This window comes from Phocoena sinus, chromosome 8 (assembly GCF_008692025.1).
Source record: "Phocoena sinus isolate mPhoSin1 chromosome 8, mPhoSin1.pri, whole genome shotgun sequence".
In the NCBI taxonomy this organism is placed as follows: Eukaryota; Metazoa; Chordata; class Mammalia; order Artiodactyla; family Phocoenidae; genus Phocoena; species Phocoena sinus.
The window spans coordinates 105,266,750-105,281,828 of record NC_045770.1 but is presented as its reverse complement, the minus strand read 5'-3'; the positions used below and the strand labels follow the sequence as shown (position 1 = coordinate 105,281,828).

The 15,079-nt window shown below is 44.8% G+C and overlaps 1 protein-coding gene across 4 annotated transcripts in view; it reads left to right on the top strand.

Annotated features, from left to right (window-relative positions):
• CHKA (choline kinase alpha) overlaps window positions 1-15,079 on the top strand; it is a 61,368-nt gene that overhangs the window by 21,915 nt on the left and 24,374 nt on the right. For 2 of the 4 annotated variants that reach the window (XM_032640211.1, XM_032640209.1), the window contains exons 2-3: window positions 2,298-2,409; window positions 13,373-13,426. In XM_032640211.1, the coding sequence (XP_032496102.1) occupies window positions 2,298-2,409; window positions 13,373-13,426 (166 nt within the window). The remainder of the gene's footprint in view (window positions 1-2,297; window positions 2,410-13,372; window positions 13,427-15,079) is intronic. The other 2 variants (XM_032640212.1, XM_032640210.1) reach the window with 1 other exon arrangement.

The window sequence follows — 15,079 nt, the reverse complement described above, 5'->3', positions numbered from 1 at the left end:
AGCCAGGCTGAGCAGGTGTGGCGGCTTCACGGCTTGGTGGAGATGCAGACTCCTTTCAGCTAACTGCTCTGCTCTGCTATTGCTAGGATGTGGCCGTTAATCTCGTGATCTAAGAAGCTGCTGAAGCTCTGGCCACATGTGCTAGTTAGGATCCTAGCAAGAAAATGGAAACACTACGAGGTATTTCAGCAGCCATAGAGGATTTAATATAGGGAATTGGGTGAACAGGCGGTGGAGAACCAAAAAAGCAAAAAGGGAACAGAATTGATTAAAATAAGGAATACTAAGTGTGCAGGAAGCAGGCTCCTGGGGCTGGGGGACAAGGGAAGAGGTTGGGGTGATCAGAACCTGGAAGTTGAGAGGAGGAGCCCACAGAGTTGGGATCCCGACCTCCAAGGAGAGGGCACTGCTTGGCTATTGCTGGGGACCCTGAGGCTGGTGCTGGGGTCGCCCAAAGAAGTGAGGATGGGAACGGGCGGGTTGCTGCCGCAGCACGCGGGCAGGAGCGGCCGGCAGACACGTCTGCCGCCAGAACCTGATGAATGGGAGCAGCTGATAAAGGAGGTTTGTCGTCGGCAGAGTCCCAGCCCAGCATCACAGCAGAACTGGAGTGGGAATTTGGAGCCCAGAGGCAGTAGCTTAGCCCTGACCCACCACTGTCTCCTCGGTCCACACAGCAGGATGGATGGGGAAGAGGGGGCAAGCGCATGAGCATGTCTGATGTTGATTCCCCAAAAGCCACATGGACACTTCCTTGACATTTTATCTGCCAGGACTTGGTCGCACAGGCCCGGCCAGCTGTAGAGGCAGCTGGTAAGTAGAGTCCTGACGAGAGTCACGTTGCTGCCTGAGCACAGCCCAGGTTCTCTAACCCAGGAGGGTGGGCGTGTCTGCCGCAGGGGTGGAACTCTGAGCATTTTTGTGGCACCGTTAATGCAGCAGCGTTAACAACCTCCAGATAAAACGTTCTCCCTGTTATCTTTCTTCCTCACACAAAATGAACTCTGTCTCTCGGACCCTTTTTTGACGGTGCTTGTCACTGTGTGCTCGGGATCCCTGTCTGACTGGGCGTGTGATGATGCAGTGTAGGTTCGTATTTAGCCTCACTTTGGGGAACGTAGCTTCACTAAGACTGTCAGTGGGTAGAACAGGGAAAGAGGCTGCTGGCTTCTGTGACTGGGGGATGTCGTTCTAGGAAGCTGTGGTCCACCTTGCTGATAACGTTTTCTCCACAAGTTGCGCCTATACTGCCGTGTGATATTGGTGCACCTGACAGGCAGGTGTAGACTCAGGGTTTGCTGAAGCATCTGGTTCAGACATTGTCCCATGATTTTGAATTCTGTCTTACAGTTTTATGTGTGCCTTCTTCATTGGAGCGGAAGTTGCTCAAGGGCAGGGACCAGAGCCTGTTTCATTGTTGTGTTACCCGAGCTTCCAGCGTGGTGCTTTGCTTATGTAATAGTTCCCTGCAGTTCACTGACTGTCTATGAATAGGACTGGGGGACTCTGAAGTCTACTACAGATGAGGTGCCTCTGGTCTCGAATTCCTAATTGTACAGTATTTTGTGTTCATTTAACTCCAATCCCTGCATTAACTAACCACCCTCTGCACCTAATCATTTCCAACCCAGGCAGGTGATTTGTCCCCAAGGCTATGCTTTCCTGTTTAAATGTCCCCTGTAACTTGTTGCTTGTCTTTGGTAGTCACAGTAGAAGGTTTAGGGTATTGAGAGCTCTGAGAGCTCCAGTAATTGTTAATTATTAGAGCTCTCAGAGCGCCAGTAATTGTTAATGTTGCAAATTTTTTGAAAAGGCTGTTAGGCAAACCTGGTTGAGAAGGGGTGGATCTTTCCACTTCAAGTGGGAAGTCCTGTAGGAGATGGTTTAAGTATTGCCCCAAGAGTTTAACCTGGCAGTGATGGGTATATGATGGGAATTTTGGCTCATACGTGAATGTGGGCTGGAAGGGAGGCATCTGGGATTCCCCCGCATTCCCAGGGCTGAAGAGGGTCTCCTCGCTCCTTGTCACTCTCTGAGGCAGATGCCACATGCAATTATAAAAACTCCCCCCATTGCTGTCCTAGAAGAACAGATCCGGAATTTGCCTGTTTTTAATGTGACTCGTGGAATTGATCTGAGAACTGCGGAGTTAATCATTTATGTTGCTAGTCTCCTGAGAGATTAAATGAAGACTTAGGTGAGGACAGTTCTTGTGGGATGGATCCTGACTTCTCACCCACACGCGATTTAGCTTGCTTTCAAAATACAGATCCTTACGGTCCTCTTGTTTCTGACAGAGGTGGCCTCAGTAACATGCTGTTCCAGTGCTCCTTACCCGACACTCTGGCCACCGTTGGTGACGAGCCTCGGAAGGTGCTCCTGCGGCTGTACGGTGCAATTCTAAAGATGGTGAGTTCCTCGGCTGCTTGGGGATGGGAGGGGCCTGGTCACAGTTCTCATCCTCTTCCCTGATTACCTGGGAAGAGACTTAAAATATGTTAGTGGTGGTGTAAGAGCTATTTAAATATATTGCTTTTGCTTTAATTGGGCTGCACAACTTGGTTTTTTGTTTCTATTCTAAGTAAATTCTGTCTTTACTTAACTATTTGTTAGTAAACTAGTACAGATACATCCAGCTTTATATCCAGAGGAAGTACAATGTTGGTTAAATCTTTAATAGTTTTGGATAATGCTTGGATTTTCCACACACTGAAATTTTCAGCTCAGACTTAGGTTGTAAAATTCGAATGTGGGGAAAGATCATCAGAAAGGGTTTACAGGATAGTCCCAGTGGAAAAGTATGAGCTCAGTGAAGCCGGATTCATTAACTACCTCCCTTTGAGATTTCTTTAAAACTTTGAATTTGTTAGATTCGTAATCTTTCTAAATTTTTATATTACTTAAATAATTGAATCTTTCAGTTAAAGTACCTTATTTGTTGAATTGTCTTAACCAGTTATAGGATATCCCAAATGTCTGGATTTAAAAAAAAAGCTATACCATGAATTTATCATTTTACTGACCACACATATAATATGTGTATGTTTCTGTGGTAGAATTTTGATACCCATTTAAATCTTCCTTGGAAGGGCCCATTTTGATCTTCATGAAATGGAGAATAGTTTTCTGACTCAGTTTTTTTTTTTTAAAAGACTAGTCTCTTTCAGCTCAGTTGAAAAAGCAGGTCATGTCCATATCCTTGATGATTTGATTATATGTTTAGAAATATTAAAGTTAAAATTGGCGCTCTGGATATTAACTCATTTAAAAACATTGTCATGATGTGACTGAACCTTTTCATTGGGTAATTTTCCCTTAACCCTGTCCAGCTGTGAGAGTGGTTAGGGTCTGAGGTTAGGAACAAGCTAGTGTGTCTGAGGAAACCCGAGGCCACTTTGGCATTAGGTTCACGTGCTGACTCACGGCCGACCCTGCCCCCTGACTGACAGTGTACAAGCAGAACAGGGTCTGTGCTTACCATGCAGTCCAGTTTTTTATTTAATCAAGTTGCAGTTTCAGAGCAGTTCTTGAACTATACCCAATTAATGTCCTTTTGGGACTTTTAGTGAAATCAACCTTCAGCCATTTTTTTCTCTGAGGACTTTCTGTAACAATTAAGTCCCATTTCTGCCCATTCGTTTCGTGTGCTTTCATTTAAGCAACCCTTTAAAAATACTTTAATAACTAGCTGCTGGAATTGCATGCGATATGAGACTATTTAAGTCTGATTTATGGAGCCTTTGTGTCTATTTCAACTTAAATAGGAGCGTTTTCAGTGTGCACGGTGCGCTCCTAGGCCGGGGGCAGGCCCTGTGCCCTGAGAGCAGCAGAGACCTGTGGAGGTGAGGGGATGCTCTGATGCATGCTGTCCAGGACGCCGGTCACCAGCCACTTGCGGCCCTCATATGCCTGAAAAGTGGCAAGTGCAGCCAAGGAATGGAGTTTCAAATTTTACGTAATTTTACTTAATTTAAATTGCAGTGGTTACATGGAGCTGGTGGCTGCTGCGTTGGCTGGCACGTGTGCCCTGTTAAGGACAGCTAACTTAGTAACAGCCGGCTGCAACGCAGGCCGTGACCTTGCAGTTTTCTTTTCCCCTAATAAAGATTCACCATCAGTAGTTAATATTTTGTCCTTTTTGAAACTTTAGCAGTTTAGAATTATTACCTGACAGTACTTAAGTGCAATAGAAATGTCTGGAAATAGAACTTGAACAGAATTCGATGTCCCTATTTATTTTTAAGGGGAAAAAGACTTATTAGGTAACTCAGTAGAAAAATAGAGAAGAATTGAAGCCACTTAAAGTGGAATTAACTTTTACCAAACGAATGGATCAGAGTATGTCTTACATGCAGTTAATGGGGGAGGAGGGGTCAGCACTCTAGATTTAGCTTCTCAATTCTATTTTTACTAGGCTGTTAGTTTCCATTCCTGAAACTGCATCTGCTGATGAAGAGTAGAAGCTGTGCTTGAAAGCACATCGGTAGAAAGGGAAGCAAGTAGCTCATGCGATGGATAATGAGCAAACGTCTGACAGTCTCACAACTGACTCTGGCGACAAACTCATTTTTCTTAGAAAAAAGCTGTTCCTTTGCTTTATAGGTGGGACTCAATGTTTTCAATATAATTACTCAGTTGATTGAGTCCCTAGTTCAAGTACACTTTTTTTTTTTTTTTTTTTGCGGTACGCGGGCCTCTCACTGTTGTGGCCTCTCCCGTTGCGGAGCACAGGCTCCGGACGCGCAGACTCAGCGGCCGTGGCTCACGGGTCCAGCTGCTCCGCGGCATGTGGGATCCTCCCGGACCGGGGCACGAACCCGTGTCCCCTGCATCGGCAGGCGGACTCTCAACCACTGCGCCACCAGGGAAGCCCTCAAGTACACTTTCTTGTTGAAGTTTGAACTTAGTAAAACCATGAAACCTACAGCCTCAAGTATTTTTGGTTCCCAAGTTCTTTGGGGTTTGGCAGGGGCACTCGCTGTCAGTTAGAGTTTCGGACATTAATGGCCATTTTAAACTGCTGGCCATTTGAATGAATACTTTGGCAACATGAGGAGGGGAAGAAATTCAGGAACTCCGAACAGGAACTTCAGTTTAAGTGAGAAGGAAAGTAAGGGGCCGAGACTAAGCAGTTAGTAAGACTCGAGGCCGATGGCAGTGCCGTGCGCTTTACAAGCTGAGCTCTCACGGTATGGTGCCAGGGATTTCACCAGAAATGGCCAAAACTGATAGTAACTTGCCAGGATTTGCATTAATTAAGAGATGTGGCTGAGCAACTATGGAACCCAAATAATAAGTCACATTACTTTCATAAATGCATGGATTGAAGACAGAAATATCATGCAAATCAAATGTTATGCTTTCCTTATTTTTGCCTCTACTTAGAGGAGAGCACACACACACATCCCTATACATGCATGTGCGTTTGTACAAATACAACTTGGTATTTCCTACATTGGCCATATACATGCAGTTGTCCCATCCTTCAAGGTGGATTAGAATGAGCTCCTTCCCTGAAACATGTTAATTGATGACTGCACATATGTATTTTCTCAGAATGTTTAGCTGTTCTGCTTAATTACATGATAGACTGGTTTAGTTTAGTATGTCCCTTCTTTCCCTTTCTCCTCCTCATTCCAGCTTTGGAATTTTTTACCTCTGTGAGAATCAAATATTATGTAGCAGTATTTTTTTGATTTACATTTACAAGTATCTTGGTTTAAAATAACGAGATGCTTCTCGACTTTCTTGTTTTTCTTCATCTTGGTGTTGCGAGATGTCTGACTTCCTTTATTTCCATAGCAGCCCTGAAATGACTGCTATCTGGTGCAGTTCACTAAGGGTTAAGTAGCAGAAGGCCAAGGTAAAACCTCCTGGTTGGGTTTAAGGCCCACAGTTCTGTCCCACAAACAGCTATCTCTGCCACCCCCCTCCATTCATTTCTGTATAAGATGAGACATAAGCAGACTTCCCAGCTGTACCCTGGATGTTTTGTTTAGGATTTGTGTTAATTTTAGGGCGTATGGAAAGTCCTGTGTTGGACAAGGGGGAAAATGGGTCCTTTTGAGAATAAAACAAGGTAAGACACGCACAGCTTCGAAAAACTGCCACACCACACGATATTATTTGCAGGAGACTATTAAACATAAAAATAAATATTGGTGTGATCTTAAAACAGTGAATGTCAGTAGAATTCAGTGTCTATTTCACATAGGCCAGCCTTAACTTTAATGACAAGGAGGTTATTCTCATTAGTTGCATAGACGATGGAAACCGAATTCAACTATAAAATTACCCGTGACTAAGGCAGGTAGGATAGCTCGGTAGAAGTTTTGAGAAGTACTGGTTTATCCTTTGCCATTGTGGAAAGAGATATAATTGCTAGAAGAGAGCTTGAAACAATAAAATTAGCTGTCAATGTAACTTGATTTTTTTCCTTTCTGGTACTGGGAAGGAACATGAGCTCTGCATCGTCCAGTAGCAGCCTTTTCCCAGAAGCAAGTTTGGCTGATTACAAATAACCAGTTTGCTTATTTATCATGAATTGTGGAAGACACAAATGTCAGTACGTATTGTTCTTTCAATGTAACCTGTGCCAGTTGGCGGAAGTCTCAGAGGGGGCTTTGTCCCTGCCTCTGTCAGATCAGTGACTGTGTTGAGCCAGTCCCTTCTCTGCATGAATGGAGATTTGGCCTCGCCGTTTTGAACGGTCTCACAGGCATGAACGTTTATAATACACCAGCGATCTCTCGAGTGCTGTCTGGGAAAATTTTGTTTTTGTTCTTTGAGTAGTAGAAGGCTAATATTAGTGTTTGTTGAAGTACTAACCATAATTAAATGAAAGGCATCAAGGCACAACGCAGATATGTATCAGTGACTCAAAAGAGTACCGTTTGGGACACGGTCTTTTCTGAATCCAGAAAACAAAACGTCTTCTTCCCTGTTTTCTCTTAACCCCAGTTTAATTAAAAATTCAGTCACGATAAATTACAGAGCAGCCTACAGATAGTTGGCAGTAAACTCCTGGCTACTGAGAAGCTGTCTGCTTGCAGCACTTCCGTCTGGAGCTGAGACGGCATGGCTGCCGCTCCCCACGCAGAGCCCCGCTCCGTCCCGAGAGGCTGAGCACATGTCCCTGCTAACTGAACACGGTGCATTCGATTTTTTTTCTCATTGTATTAGGTCATCATGACCTAATTTACTCTGGTTTTAAAAACTCCCCTTGTATGTGTTGAGCATGGTGTAATTATACCTATTTCTAAGGCAGTCAAAACCTCCCTCTCAGAAGTGAAACATGTTTCTAGCATTGCGTGTTCCCATTTGGTCTAACCTAGTATTTCTTCCATTAATACTCTCCAAAGATAGTTGCCAAATTACAACCTACAGTGGTACCACCTTCCGTACCTGCTTTGGTGCCTTCTTTTGATAACTAAATAAACCACAAACTACTGTGTCTAATTTTGACGTATGCAAAGTGTCTTTGTCTTGCTGGTCTTAAATGTTTGGGCTTTAGAGCATGAAGCCAATACAGATTTCTGGTCCCTGGAACGCTGGTGTGACCGCAGCCCGCCCTCTTGGGAAGGAATGTCTTTGTGTTGGGTGGCGTGAAGGGCGTTGGGGGTAATGTACCACTTTAGCTGTATGTGCATGTGTTCTCTGCTGCAGGCTTGTCCATGCGATCGTGCCTGGAGCACTCTGGTTTCCAGGTGACAGACACGATTCACGGTATAGTATGAGTCCTCTGAAGTTGGAGCATTCTCTACAGCTTTAATTTCTTTCTTTTAGTTCTTGGTTTCAAGAAATGTTTTTTAAAAACAAAGTTGTAATGCTTATGTTAAGTAGCACCAGCTACAGTCTGTGCTTGCTTAAAGAGGTACAGTAGTTAAGATTTCAGAATGTTGAATATATCACTTTGGGTTTTTTGTTTTTTGGTTTTTCTTTTTTTTTTTGGTCCAAAGCAGATCAGACCCTTTCTTCTGTTTCCTCAGTAGAAAATGACAAACATTTCGTAATTTTAGAAATTTATGGGCCTCAACTTGAAAGTTCATTTGAAGTATTTAGCTGCTTCTTCCTTCATACCACTTTCAGCCTTAAGGAAATGCCATGTACATATTGATATGTTGGTTAGAGTTAGAAACTTCCTTCTCTGTCCTAATCATTTAGTGTCCTTCTCCCCCACCCTGTGCCTTTATGAAGCTCAGCAGTGCTGATCTGATGTGGAAGGACACAGGCTGGAGAAGCGAAGGCCCTCTTCCTGGACACGTGTTGCTTACAAGTCAACCCTTGGGGTGCTCATGCCAAAGGAACTCAGAAGCCTTTGGAGTCTTGGGGCCTCAGGTTACCCTGGATCAGACCTCAATTTTGAGAAGGTCCTGAAAGGCGCCTTCTTTACCTGGACTTCCACTCACCTGTCTTTCTCCTAGTTCACGTCTGCCTAGAGCCTTTTAGACATTCTAGTCTCCTCTTGATGTTCATCAAGACATCCGATTTTGTGAAGTTCAGCAGGGTCACATTGTCTTAGATTTGGTCCTTGGGCAGATCGAACGTACTCTAGAAAAACGTTAGGAATCATTTGTCTCTTTAAATTCTCGTAATCCATATGTGTTCACTAGGTAGTCACATAAGCTATACTTTAAATCATTGCATTGTCATCTCACATTTTAATGTGTTCTATAAAATATTTTCAGAAAAGGCTTGTAAGAAGCCATGAAAGCAGTAAATGCAGAATGTTTTCATGGAGATGAGGAAGCCAGAAGGTTAGGGTCTGTGATATTGAGAAGAAAACTTGAGAAGAACCACATGACTGCTGTGCATTCTAGGGAGTCAGGATTCTCACCCTTTCCTGCCCCAGCTCACCTGAGAGGTGGCACACAGTCCGATCGATGGTTAACAGGGATGGTGACAGGTGTGGCCCCCTCGTTGAGAGCCTCTTCTCTCGTAGAGAGTCGACGTGGTCAGATAACCAGGGGGGATCTTAGAATCTTCAGAGCCACAGGCAGTATAGTCAGGAAGCCCGTGTCACTCCAGGGCCAGACGAGCATCACAGCTACTGAACATTCAGGCTAGTGCAGCCCATCCTGTTACTCTCAGGATAAACACTGATAGTCTGGAGTCCCTCGGGACTCAACTCAGGAGGTTAATCTCAGGTTAGTGGAGAGATGGATGATTTTCCTAGACCAGATCTTAGATGCCCTAGAAGTTGAGTCTAGCTAACATTTGGATTATTCTTTCTTAATCACTCATTTCTAGATCCCAAAGCACTTTATCAAGGCTGCAACCAACTTACTCCTGTTTTAAAAGAGCCTTTATCTCCACACAGCTACACATACACAGACTAGGGAAAATGAAGATGCTGCTTTGTTTCATCTCACAAATGTGGTTTTATTAAAGTAGTTTAATCATAAAACTAGTTCCCTCAGCATTAGCAGAATCTTTTGTTAAGAACTGGCCAAGCGATGAGGGTTTATTTGGCTTAAACGCATTTAAAGAAATAAGCCTGTTATACTGTGGAATATCAGGTAACTTACTTTTTTCAGAGTCTTTTTTAAAGTACAAAAACCTCTAAAAGCCTCTAAATGAAATTTTGCCAGAAAAGTAACATTTGAAACCTTGTACCAAATATATTTATTGTAAAAGTAACATATACTTTTAAACACTTTTTAAAGTATAGGCATATGTAAAGTAAGAAGTCAGAATCCTCTACGCTCTCATCTTACTGCCTAAGCTCAGGGGTCCGCAACCCCCGGGCCGCAGACCAGTACTGTCAGGAACCGAACCGGGCCGCACAGCAGGAGGTGGGCCCTGCCACCCCGCCATCGCTCCCCGTCGCTCACATTACCCCTGAACCATCCCTCCCACCCCCGTCCGTGGAAATACCGTCTTCCACGAAACCGGTCCCTGGTACCAAAGAGGTTGGGGACCGTTGGCCCTAGCTAATAGAGTTCAGGCTTTTAGGAATTTAGGTTTTAAATTTACAAGTGCTTGGTCAATTACAGATCTGTTTCCTCTTTTGAACTCTTCTATAACTTTAAAACAAAATACCAGCCACGCCCCCTTTATTATTGTTACCACTTTAGCCTATTTGTTACAGCACAGCTAATGAATACATGGGTTATAATGAATACTTGTAGATTCTCTTGAAAACCAAGCCCAGAATCGGAAGAAAAGAATGAGGAAGATGGGAGGAAGCCAGCGGCAGTATATTTTTATTACCGTTGGGTGTCTTCTTTTTTGTTTTTATGACATCTTCGTAGCATACGATTCACTTATTGATTTAAGCGTACCATTCATTGGTTTTTAGTATATTCACAGAGCTGGGCGTTGTCTTAAGCATGTGGGATACATTCTGACTTCTTAGGTCTTGAAGTTTCAGCGTTTATTTTTAAAAACATTTTATTATGGAGAATTTCAGATGCACACAAAAGTAGACCAGAAGAGCATAATGAACCCCAGGTACCCAGTATCCATCTTTCTCTCTGACCAGCTTTCTTTCCTCTTTACCTTCATTCATTCTCTAGGGTTATTCCAGACATTGTCCTATTTCTTCCATGACTGTTTCAGTCTGTACCTATATAAGCTGATTTTAAAAAAACATGACATTAGTGTTCACATTAAAATTTTTAATAATTATTTAATATTAAATAACCAGCTAGTGTCCAAATTTCTAATAAATGTTAAAATTTTTTACCTTTATTTTATAACTTATTGAAAGCTAAATTTTATTAATGTACAAATTAGTTGGTGAAGAATTTGGAGTCATGTTAAATACTTGTACAATATGTTAATATCTGCTTCAAATAAATTTGTGCCTCTGAAATAAAATCCCACAGATTCCAAGTTACATTTTACCTTCTTTCGTCCTGGACAAAACAGTCCTTGGACTCTCTCTTGGCCACTCTCTCTTGTTGGCTTACCTCTGCAGGAGGCTGCTTCTCTCACCTTTCCGTGAATATTCAGTCCGCTTGGTTGGCGATTTCCTGGTCTTGCCCTTCTTACCTGTAGGACTGAGGGAACCTGAACATTCTGTACTGAGGAAACAGAACAGAGGGCTGGGTGTGGCAGAAGTCCATCTTGCCTTCCTGGTGGTGCTCTGATGGGATAAGTAATGCATTCCCTTGGGGGTGGAATGGGGTGGGCAGGGGTGGGGAAATGATTAATAGAATTCATTTCTACCTAACAGCGCTGATATGTTAAAAAGGAATGGCCTCGGAAGCAAGCCAACTTGTAACTTGGATGAGGTGACTTGCTGGCTTTGAGAGCACCATTAGACAAGGGAAAGGGAACTTCTGCTGGCTAAATAACCCCCTAACTGTGTCTCCCTAAGAAGATACAGTTCAAGTAATAACAGCACAGGAATAACCATAGTCATCTAGAATTTTGTGCAGGTCAAATCCCGTTACAACAAATTTCAGTAGGATATCCAAATTCCTTGTTTGTCTTTTCCTACAAAGTATCAAAATAAAGAAAAATACATGTACATATATATATATATATATATATACAGTATATCAGATTATAGAACTTTTTTTGTTCTTAACTGTCTTTGGGGAGAAAAAGCACAAGGATTTAATATTTGGGGGACATTTCAGCCCCATCGGACATTCTGACTGACACTGTTGCCAGTTCCCCCACTACTGGGATCACAGATGTAAGTCTGCCCATCGCCCTTGGTTGCTCCTTGAGCTTCCAAGCGCAGGAGTGTTTATTTAGTTGTGCAGGCCACAAAGTGTAGTGAGCACCAGGGTTTGCTGGGGAGACCAACAATAAAGAAAAGATGGAGTCCCTATTCACTAGGAACTTGTAGGCCGCTGGGAGGGAGCAGCTAAGGTGTAGGTCTACGGCCGCCCGTGGTGCGGTCAGGAGGGTATTTTGGAGTTAAGGAAGGAGTGGCGCTTTCATGGTACCTAGGTACTCCTCCCGAGGGTTTTTATCACACCCTACGTCAAGCCATCAGCAAGAGTCTAAAAGTATTTCTGTAGTATTTTCATTTTGTAGCTTTCATTGTAACGGGATTTAACCTGTAGCATCTTTTCGTCAGAGAAATGCAGATTGCACAAATGAAAACATCATATATCCCCCATTTGTACTTTCTGTACTTTGTACAAAGTGTACTTAACTGTGTGTTAAAGGTATTATTGAGTATGTCTAAGTGCAGACCTTTTGCAGATAACTTCATATGAACGTGGATATTTACTTTGTTTACTTTTATTTCGAGTAAACTAGAACATGTACTGTTTATACAAAACATTAAATGTCCGTGGGATGTCATTTCCGTGTATGATGGATGGGAGCTGTCGCTTTAAACCGCGCAGGTGTTTTGAATGATGCTAGAGTAGCTGGCGGTGCTTAACGTGGCATTTTTTTTCCTGTCCACACTTTCTGCCCTTGGTACAGGTATTTTTGATAAAGCTGTGGAATGGAAAGGTATGTTTTTCCTGGGATGTTCAAGAATCTTTTACCTTAACATTTTTAAAGAGCTTCCCTTATGGGCTTCTGTGTCTGACGTAAGCAGACTTAGTTTAATTTTAACAAACAACATCTTTCTAGGGGCAATATTTGAGTATAAAATTTTGACAGGACACGTTTGAAGGTTTTTAAAGCACTTGGGGTGGGAGGTTGCTTTTAAAAGATAAGATCTACCATGAAGAAAGGATGTGGCCAGAGAGTTGCTTATGGTAGTTCGTGGTGGAGGTGTGTTATTGACTCAATCCTGGTTACCGATAATTTGCAATTTCATTGAGGAGAGTGATGAAAGTATCTCTCAATACGTTAGCATACGAAATAAGTTTGGGCCTTTATTAAACTGGCACAGGCCTCCCTCGGGTGGAGGAAGACTCCACGCTGAGCTAGTGGTGCCCTGATGATCAGGCTCGGCCGCGCAGACTGGGCGCCAGGCTTCCTGCCCACACAGGGCACCCTTGTCCACCCTGTGCTGACCTCGGCGGCCGCGAGCCCATGTGCGCCCCCTGCCCTTGCAGGACAGCACCCTCCTGGGGCTGGCGTTGCCTCAAAAGACCCACCTGGCTAAACAAGATAAGCCAGCCCAGCGCTTATCTTGAGGAGGCCTGATTGGGAGAGCAGCCTCCACTGACTTTCCTCCAGCAATGAAATTGTGAAAAGGTACTCGGGATGGTGGTGAGACTCACAGCTGTGTGGTCTCGACAGCACATCCCTTTTCTCGTAAAGAAATGAAGTGCTTCCTCAGGTGTTGGTCCTAGTGTGGGACACTGGTGGTGCATTTAGACTGCGCTGAGAAACACTCGCTAAAGATCTGTCATGTTTTGTAAACCGTGACTGTTCTGATGGTTGCAAAGTTAGTGTCTGCTCAGTGTTCCCCATCTCACTGGAAGTGTTTGCTTTTTCTCATTCGTAGCGGTCCTGTAATAAGGAGGGATCCGAACAAGCTCAGAAAGACAATGAATTTCAAGTAAGTAATTCAGTCCATTCTGCATTTGTGTGAGGTGTGAGCTGGTGGTGAGCAGCCTTGCCCCGCTGCTCTGGCAGTGCCCCTTCCTGCCCTGGAGTCCTGCTGTGTGTCCCAGAGGAGGGGCTCTGGGGGTACTGGGAGCTGCCACAGTGAGACCCAGCGAACAGTCTGTGTTCCATTTCCTACTGAGGGTGTAGGGAGTGGACTTGGTGCCTTTAGGGTGATCTGAACAGCATTTGGGCTGCTAGGAGGTGGCGGCTTGGGGTGACCTGCGTGCGTGATACTCTGATGTGGAGGCAGTCTGTCGCTGCCCAGGTGTCTCAGTGGCTGCCCTTCCCCGGGGCGGGCAGGAGTGTTTTTCCCTCTGCGTGGTGCCCGGCTCCCGAAGGCTTCTTCCTAAATATGAGATTTCACTCAGAAATGCGTATATTCAGGAGAGCTTGAGGTCCAGAGCACCTGCCCCCTCTTTGAGGCTCAGAGGTGGGGCGTCTGGAGTCGTGATCGCCACACTCCAGGGAGTGAACAACTTCTGAGCACACTCCCCTGGTGTGTGGAGGTTTGTGTATAACGGGGGGAGTGTGTGGGTGTGCGTGTGTAGTAATATCAACACACGTAAATACACTGGTTTTACTAATTGTATACGAATTAATAAAGTGATCAAGAAATAGAAATGTAGAAGAGGTGAGAGCATATAAAGGAATGAAAGCGCTGCTGTTCTTTCCTCGCAGTTCCGTGGGTGTTTTGCATGGGCCCTGCTCCGGAGACCGTGGTCTAGAGGATCTGGAATGTGTGCTCTCTGGGGTGACGCTGACTGAGAAGCTGTCAGTGGGAGGTGACTGACGTTCTGTCTTCAGCCTCCTGGGCCCTTTGCGTGTAGACTTTCGTCATTCCTGGGAGTTGAAGCTGTCGGGTCACTAGGCCCTCCACGACGCTAAATCTGAAGTGTGTTTCCAGCTCTCGTTTTATCTGGACTTCTTAGCAGCGAAGGCGGCCAGGACACAGGGACACGAAGTAAAGGCCCCTCGTTTCCTGCACCCCTCCTTGCCTCCTTTGTGGGCTCAGTCTGCGATTGTCTTAAGTACTCAGAGTCCCCAGGCCTGAGGCCCTATTTCCACCCCCCGCCTTACCAGGCCACCTGATCCAAAGCTGGTCCTTGCATTTCTCCTAGGGGCCAAGGGTCTGCAGCTCCTCCAGCCCACAGCCCTGCTTGGAACTAACACTAGCTGCTACCCGTCTCCTGGGGTGTCTCACCAGGTCCAAGACCGAACCCATACTCTCCCCACCCCTCCAAACAGCAAAATCTAAATCTGGCCTTTCTGGGCAGGCCGGGAAGCAGGGAGTCACCTTCTGTACCCTTGTCCCCTCACCCCCGTGTCCCATCCACAAGTCTGTTGGTGGTTCTCCTTTGAACCATATCTTGGATCTGTCTACTTTCTCTCCCATCTGGACTGTGCTGCCTAGTCCAAGCTGCCACCAGCTCCTCCCTGGGCTTCCGCTTCCACTCTTATTTCCTGCAGACCATCCCTTCGTCTTTGCCAGAGCCAGCTTTTGAACTGCTCATCCCATCGCGTCAGCCTCTTGCTTACAATCCTTCGGTGGTGGCTCTCTGCCCTGGTCCCGGTTAGGTGGGCTTTATCCTGCCAGGTCCCGGCA